Below are 8,719 nucleotides of genomic sequence, written 5' to 3' on the forward strand. Positions count from 1 at the left end.
TAACTACTGGATATGTCAAATAAATATCTGTCATATTTCACAATTTTCTGTTGATTATTCAACACAAAGAATTAATAAGAGCTCCACTGTGAGAACAGAGAATCTTGTGCACAAGTCTATTTAAAAGACATAATTTGGTAGCAAGGTAAATGTGACAGTTACTTGTAATGTTGATTTTAGGTGATATTTCCCCTAGTATAGCTACATTATTTAGTTTTGTTCTATTGTTCACTTGAATGTTTCCATTAGATCTTTGCTTTAATTTCATCCACTGCTCTACTGTGACCATTTGGACTTTCAGAGGAGTGGCCTTTGTCCAGGAGAAGGGTGGGAATAATAATCAGCCCCAGACTTTTGACGCGGACTGGCCTACCAAAACCCCTCTGGAATCACACTATTGTGTCACACTTGAATCATTCAGTAGTAAACAGAGGTTAAATTAACCTCTAAATTTATGATGATTTCTGGAACAATGCATGACAGAGAACATCTGCATACAGGGTCCAATATTAGCACCCACCACTGGCCAAACACAAGTAAAAATCTAAATTGTTGAATAAAGAAAAATGAGCTCATTTGCCATTGGCGGGTTGCGGAAATGGGCCTACTTCACTACAAACTTTAATCACTACAACACATAACTTGATTGACTACATTTCGCAAATCTTTTATTGACCTTCACTGTCCACTGTCGCTTGAGCTTGATGCAAGAGATGTGATGACGTCATTTTTGGCAGCAGGGACACTGCATTGAGCTTAACCTAGCTGTAAGCGCTAACCACAAAGAGAGTCTGCAAGTATGTGGCAGCACATTCCCAGAGCACAGCAACCAGAAAGGAAAAATGAAAATAACAGTGGAAGTATGGCTAAAATAAAATTAACGAGAAGTGGTGTTTCACAGATAAGATGGTAATGAGAGAGCGGCTTTTTAATGACAGCAATGCCAGTACCATGAGCTGCAGCAATGGCCGCAGGTACTCGACAAACAGGACCTACTCTTATGGTTGGAACACATTGTATGAAAACAGAATCAAAATAAAGACGACAAAAACTCAAAAGCCCACATTACTTGTGTCAAGACTTCAACAGCTTCAAGATTACCAACTGCAACATTACCCAGCTGCAGCATAACCCTTTGCAATGTTTGCAGAGTATGCACAGTCCAAAAGACTGCACATTTTAAAATGAAAGTTGAATGTCCTTACAACAGCATCTCGAATTTTCATTATAATTCCCTTTAAAAAGGTCAATCAATGGGTAATTAGCAATTACATTGTATTTGATGACATTGTATTTCGCATTTCTGTGGTTGGTTGAGAAATATTTTGGCTGAGCTTTAAAGTCAAACCTTTACAGGTTTTTTGTTTTTTAACATTATTATTCATAAAAAGAGAGTCTGTGAAAGTCCACTACCCACCACTGGGTTCTCCCAGTGGCTAGCCTGTCACTGTCTGTGTCAGTCACTTGGATAGAGGAGATAAGTTGTATCACTGTTGCTTTAGTTGTTACTGATCAATGAAATATGTTATCAAAAGTCATAGTGTAGAGTACATTATGCCTACTTATTAGGAGAAGACTCACATGATTTGTGGCCCCAGCCTTGTAAGCTGATCCTCCCTGACGAGTAGTAGAGGAATCCCAGGGCGAGCATTGAGCACAGGCCCAGGAGGAGGTTGCGACTGGGTTTCATTCTCATGTCCAGCTAGCATACATGGCACATCCCACACTGGAGGCTGTTTGAACAGGGAATAAACTGGTTAGGCCTGTACTCATATACAACATGTTATGACTTAATACAAACACCCACAGAGGCTGAATGTCTGAGACTCTGCACCAGTCAGCAGAAGTATCAAATTAATCTATAGTGCTCTCTTCCTGAGGAGAGACTTTATTTGTATCCACCCCGGGAGTGGAGGTGGACCTTCTAATGTGTCATGTCCATATTAGAAGGTCCAACTAGAGGTAATCACAGGTCCTTTCAGTTCCATCGTTGCGTTTACGAGACAAGAGTTTAGAATACACCCTCTGGGCAGTGCTACTTCTTCATCCACACGTTGGACTGAGAGCGGATTGGAGTCCCTTTCAGAAAGTTACGAGACGAGCCTGCCGGGCAAGGGCTAGCTTGTCTAACTCACAACATTTCTTCTAGACTGGAAAGTAAACAGCTGCTAATGCTGGCTATGCAGCGATAGCAAAAACTTACATATAGCACCTTCAATAAACCACTGATGCCTGTTATAAACTGAAATGAAAGGGGCCTTAAGGCAACACTTGCAATATTACCTAATCTTTAAGTCCTATCTTGCAAAGTAGCCCTGAGTTAAAATAAAGTTTTATGTTTATTTTGTGCTCACATGTATATTTTACTAAAGAAATTTGTGCTAACCACATACATAATGCAGAGAGTAATGATGAGCCAATAAGGGCCCACAGAGCATATTTGCCCCAGAGACCCTGGGTTGTTTAATAAAGCACTGGTCTTGTTGTAATGCCACAGGCTAATATGTCTACTAAACTGAATCTGAGCTCAGAGCTGATCAGCTCTGATCATGGTGGGTTGTCATTATCACAGGACAAAAATGTGCCTTTTTGAGGCAGATAGACCGCATGAACTGTGGAGAGGAAAAATGTGCTACCTCAACTATAAAACATTGCATGAAACCCTGAGCATGCTGTTGTCTGTGTTGTTCTCTTTTTATTTGGGTCAGTTTGGGTAGGATGCATTTTTGAAGCATATGATCTAACTATCCTCAGGTCTATTCAGATCAGGTCTCTTTCTTTTATTCGAAAAATACATTTATGCATGTCAGGTTTGGAAGGTTTTCCAATGGGCTGTTTAAATCAGATCCAACATTGTAGATGTCTAGTTCCTACATCCCCCCCATCCCGACCTCACCTTGCACCTCAACACTGAATAACAATGACTGCTAATTGTATTTTGAATTTGATGGCTCCTTTGAATGCTGTTTTTAAATTTTAATTTTTTTAAGGTTGAGACAAACAACCAATGTGGCAATTTACTGTCAATTTTGACTTGCTATTGTTATACTGGCACAGATATCAAAATGTGTTCCAAGACTTTCATCACACAAAGGAATAGTGGTGGTACACCATCATTACACAATCACCAAATAAATGCATTTTATACTCCAATTTCAGCTCTGAATACTACATTTGTTGGTAACAAACTGATTTAGAAATTGCTAGAATCATCATACCCAGAAATTCTGGGATACTCAGGTGATACTAAGGCAGAAGCGAGTCCTTCCTTTACAACAGATATGTTAAAGGACCATTTCAGTTTTCAGATGTTTAGCTCATTAACTACTGATCATGGCCACCTAACCTTTGGTGACTAATTTCCAATGTGTACTATACAGTTTTAAATCTCTAAAGGGAACCTTCCTCCTCGTTCACTGGTTTTGATGTAGTTTCAGATCTGAGGATTTACTATTTTTCTTTTTTATATATGACAGTAAACTGAATATCTTTGGGTTTTGAACTGATGGTAGGATAAAACGAGGGATTTTAAACACCACCTTCCACTCCGGGAAATTTTAGTAGGCATTTCTCACTATTTACTGACATTTTAGAAAAAGCAATTAATCAATCAATCAAGAAAATGATCTGCAAACTCAAATTTCTAAAGCATAGCAGAATGGTTTGCAAATTGTTTATCTGTGATATTAAGTATATGTGAACTGTAGTAAAACCGCTAAAACATGGAAGGCTTTCAGCTTTAATTTGAGGTTTTGTTTTAAATAAATAGTCCTTCCATTTTCAAATGCTCACAAGTAACTGGACAAACTAACATAAGTATAAAGATTATTTTTAATACTTGGATGTAAATCCCATGGACATCACCAAATGCTGAGTTTCCTCTCTTGAGGTGCTTTCCTTTGCCTTCAGTTGCTGCTTGTTTGTGGGTCTTTCTACCCTCAGTTTTGTCTTCACTAAGTGAAAAGCATGCTCAATTGAGTAGAGGTCTGGTTGCTGACTTGGCCAATGAATAATATTCCATTTCTTTGCCTTGAGAAGTTCTTCGGTTGGTTTCACAGTATGTTTTTGGTCATTATCCATCTGTACTGTGATGCACCGTCTTATCAGTTTTGCAGCATTTAGCTGAATCTGAGCAGACAGTACAGCCCTATACACTTCAGAATTCATCCTGCTACTTCTATCAACAGTCACATCATCAATAAACACCAGTGACCCAGTTCCATTGGCAGACATACATGTCCATAACACTGCCTTCACCATGTTTGACAGATGTAGTACGTTTTGGATCATGAGCCGCTCCTTTCCTTCTCCATACTCTTTTCTTGCCATCATTCTGGTACAAGTTGATCTTGGTTTCATCTGTCCAAAGAATCTTGTTCCAGAACTGTGCAGGCTTTTTAAGAGGTTACATTCATGAAGGCCTCTTTTGATTGTAGACATTGACAATGATACGCTTACCTCCTAGAGAGTGTTCTTGACCTGGTCAAATGTTCTGAAGGGTGTTTTTCTTCACCAAGGAAAGAATTCTGCGATCATCGACTTGAGTGGTCTTCCGTGGTCTTCCAGGTCTTTTGGTTTTGACAAGCTCGCCAGTGCATTCCTTCTTTTTAGGAATGTACCTAATTGTTGATTTGGCCATTCCAAAAGTTTCGGCCATCTGTCTGATAGGTTTGTTTTGTTTTTTCAGCCTATAATGGCCTCCTTCATTTGCATCGACAACTCTTTGGATCTCATATTAAGAGATCCCTGGAACAGCTACCAAATGAAAATTCAACACTTGTAATTAAGTCCAGAGCTTTTATCTGCTTCATTTGTCATGAAATAACGATGGAACAGGCCACACCTAGCTATGAAACTGACTTAACTCAGTTAAGGGATCGATTACTTTTGAGACTCTGAAAATGAGGGACTATATGTAAAAGTGGCTGTAATTCCTAAACAGTTAATGCTATATTATTGTTAAATTCCATTGAATTAAAGCTGAAAGTCTACACTTCAATCACATCTTGATGGCTTTGTTTCAGATCCATTGTGGTGGTGGACAGAGGACAAAATTACAAAAATTGTGTCACTATCCAAATACCTATACCTATACCTCAAAAGTGCCTAACTGTACTTTTGAGCCAGGTTGTGATACTGGTTCATGGAGTTTGTTGACCTCAAGTAATTCCAGGAACGCTCTGCCTAGCTTCAACCTGAGCAACGGCCTAACCAGCCAGAGTAACTGAAAACAACTGTAAATGTAACAGCCCTTAAATATATAGGAAGACCACAGTTGATGACGCCTCCAGTTTGATTGCTACCACCTTCAGTTGGGCCAATCTCACAGTCTTCACGACGTTGAACCCAGTGTATCGATTTGGTAATTGTTGATCGTTATATTGTTATTAACCCTTTTCATCATGTCTTGCCCTGCATATTTAAACCCTTTGGTTTCTACATTCTGCACAGCTTAAACACAAACATGGTAACAGAAAAAGCAATCAAGAAATTAAAATGTAATCATCATATACAATGTGAGTGATTTATCAGCAATTGTATTATAATTTATTATCATGTATATATAATTTATGTCATTAGTTGTTTTCTGTTTTAAGTCATTTTTAACTATCTAGTTGTTGAAATACTGGTTTATTGGGAAGGTTTACACAATTCAAGAGGGCCTACATGGAGCCAGTCTAGACTTTTTTTATGATCCACAAGTTGCTATGCACTGTGCATCTTTAAAATACCAATTTAATTTTTAAATATTCCACTAAAAATACAACGTCTAAGTATAATTTATTGTCCATGTATCCATATTGCGAAAAGCAGACTTAATTTGTCAAAACTATATAGGAGGACTTTAAAGGATAATACTGCATTATGATTCAAGCAAACTTGCTCAATGTACACTGGTACTTTTCCTCAACAAGAAGAGCAAATGTGCTTTGGTCTCAGTGGGAATGTCATGGAGAATATAAAAAATCCAATCACTATACTGCCTTGAGTGTCAAGGACCATCCTTGAAATTGGAAACAGTTGTTTGACAAAGAAATGTTACACTCAAAGGCCACTTACAGTGCTTTCAAATGCATCTCACAGTCTTCCTCAGTGGATGACGTTTGTACAGCTGAGGTGATGAAAACATAGCAAACTCCATCTACTGAGGAAGACTGTGAGATGCAGCTGGAAGCTCTGGAAAAAGCTACTAAGTGTTGCCATGGCAGCCATGCAGATGGAGCACCATCTCACCGACCAAATATTTCAGTTCTTTTGTCGTTTTGCATGTCTTCAACTGCAGGAAAAAAATTATTACCTTTTATGCAGTTAAACTTAGCTACAGCCCCCAGGAGCTTTTGGAGCCTGACATAGTGAGAATGATGGACTATCCAGCATGAAATGAAGAACTACTGCGTCTTTGTTTTCATTGAAACATGGCTACAGAGCAAACTCTGTACGCTGCCATCGAGCTGGATAGGCTAGGTGCTACCGCAATGACTGGGACTTATTGTTGTCTGGTGGGACTCCTGGCATTGAATTGTGTGTTAATATCCATTAGCAAAGGTGCGTGAATGCTGTGGTTGTGTCCGAAGACTGTTTTCCGCTAGTGGAGTTTGCAGTCATGAAATGCCTGCCATACTATCTGCCAAGGGAGTTCACCGCTTTTGTTATTGTAGCAGTCTACCTGTGACAGCTGCCAATGTCAATCATGCAAAATTAGAGACTGCTTTGCTGAAATTCCACCAACAAGTCAAGTTTGCTAAAAGAGGAGAAAATACACTGGACATTGTTTACATCCAATTTGTTGCTGCTAATGTAAGACTGCTCACTCTTAACCTTAAGACTGTGCAATGTTTGTGTGTCTGTTCTGTATGTTCCACTGAGGTCTATGAGGAACAGATCGTTTCCTTGTATGTCAAGCATGGGTGTGGAAATGACAATAAACCTCAAACCAATTTAAGATTTTTTTGTCAAAATATACCATCTTGCATATTAGCAGAGGGCCCCTTTAGAAATAATCAATTTAGCAACTCTTCAATTTCTTTGGCCCACCAAGCTACAATGACATCAAGAAAAGGTCAAATTCAATAACTGGATTGTATGTTTTTCAATCAGCCGTATTCCACCAAAACGCATGTTGGCAATAAATGAGCAGGATGAAGGAACTGTGTAATGAGGGGGGGGTATATCAATGAAACTGTTGTAGGCCTTCGTGGTGAATATACAGCTCTGTGCATTTACCAGTAGGGAAAGGTACATTTCAAATTCAGAACATCCTTTCCACACATACCTGACAATTCAGAGGCGGCAAGAGAGGTCAGGCCAGGTTAATGAATGTGTCTTCCTCGGGTTTCAGCCTTAACCCAGAAATAACACTGGACCTATCCATATTGAGTAGTTGGCCGAATACTTTCATTTGTGCTTGGAGGCTAGTTTCTTTCCACATGAGGAGATGCTTCAGTTTTCATGGTTGTATAAAGTACATCTATTATAATATTTTTAATACTGCCAAATATATAGACGCACTGTAAACACGCTTCAACGAAAGGGGCTTAAATCGGTGTGTTACACTGTAAGTGAGAGGGAATGGGGTTAACCACTAACGTTAGGTTGAATTATTTCATTTACACTGAACTTTGGGTGGAGTATTGTTAAGTGACGGGATTTCTGTTCTTATGACAAAATGAACAGTGACTGTAACTGTAGAAAAACAAGGAGAAATAAGAACGACAACACTAAAATGAAGCACAGTTATGATAGCTAGCAGCTAGCTCATTAACTATGTTTGGCTATCGTCACAGTAATGATAGCCTATTAGCCACAATAACGTTAGCTACCTTAATAACCACCCCAAACAGATCAAGTACCGCTATGGCTGGTGATGGGAGAGGTAAAACGCGCTGTCCATCAACATACGACATGCATATGACAACAACGATATCAGGAAAACTGGCTAAACCTAATATAACAAGTAGCTAATAAGCATGACTAGCTGGCTACGCTAGCAAGCAATCAATTCTCAGACTCTTACCGGACGGTTGCCGTTAATTTTCAAGTTGACCTCAAGTCCGTCGGTACTTCCTGCCGACGCGCTGGCCACCAAGCTTGTGATATGCAACGATCAACATGAGCGTCGCATGATAACATCCCAGTAATCATAACTAGCGCTGCATTTCATCAGACTTGAGGGGCAGACAATGTCCCCCTCCCCTCAGTCCAGGCTTCAGGCAGCCCGGTTAGTGGGGTACCCGATACGCACAGCTGTGTGTGGAGAGAACGCTACGCCAGACTCCATTTAAAAAATCTGGTATTTAATCACGCTTAGCCTACGCATTCGGTAGAATGATTTACATTGGAAAGTGATTTACCAAGCACCAAAATTTCAAAATTAAATGTCAACTTTTTTGAGTAGTTAACTCAGTTCGCACCCAACACGTAAGGTGTATTTTACCGAGGATGGTGGAAAAGGAGACAGGTGTTCTCCCTGCCTGCCCGCACTGGAGCGCGCACAGCCGAGCCGTTACTATTCTAATGATTTCTAATGACCAGACCCCAAACCGACTACAACAAGACTGAAAATGACCAGAAAGGGACTCAAAACGTTTACCACAAGAGACTCAAGAAGACTACAAAGAAATGAGCGGACTCAAACAACCACAAGAAGATATAAAACAACCACAAAGAGGCACAAAATGAACACAAAGAGATGCAAAAGTAGTAGGAAAAGTTTATAGTT

The 8,719-nt window shown here is 39.6% G+C and overlaps 1 protein-coding gene across 1 annotated transcript in view; it reads right to left on the reverse strand.

Moving 5' to 3' along the window:
* st3gal3a (ST3 beta-galactoside alpha-2,3-sialyltransferase 3a) overlaps positions 1-8,493 on the reverse strand; it is a 58,112-nt gene extending 49,619 nt beyond the window's left edge. The window contains exons 1-2 of the mRNA XM_040128883.1: positions 8,015-8,493; positions 1,582-1,733 (exon numbers count right to left, since the gene is read on the reverse strand). Coding sequence (XP_039984817.1) covers positions 1,582-1,696 — 115 coding nt within the window. The 5' untranslated portion in view covers positions 1,697-1,733; positions 8,015-8,493. The remainder of the gene's footprint in view (positions 1-1,581; positions 1,734-8,014) is intronic.
* Between the last annotated feature and the right edge of the window lie 226 nt (positions 8,494-8,719).

Source organism: Xiphias gladius, chromosome 6, assembly GCF_016859285.1.
Source record: "Xiphias gladius isolate SHS-SW01 ecotype Sanya breed wild chromosome 6, ASM1685928v1, whole genome shotgun sequence".
In the NCBI taxonomy this organism is placed as follows: Eukaryota; Metazoa; Chordata; class Actinopteri; order Istiophoriformes; family Xiphiidae; genus Xiphias; species Xiphias gladius.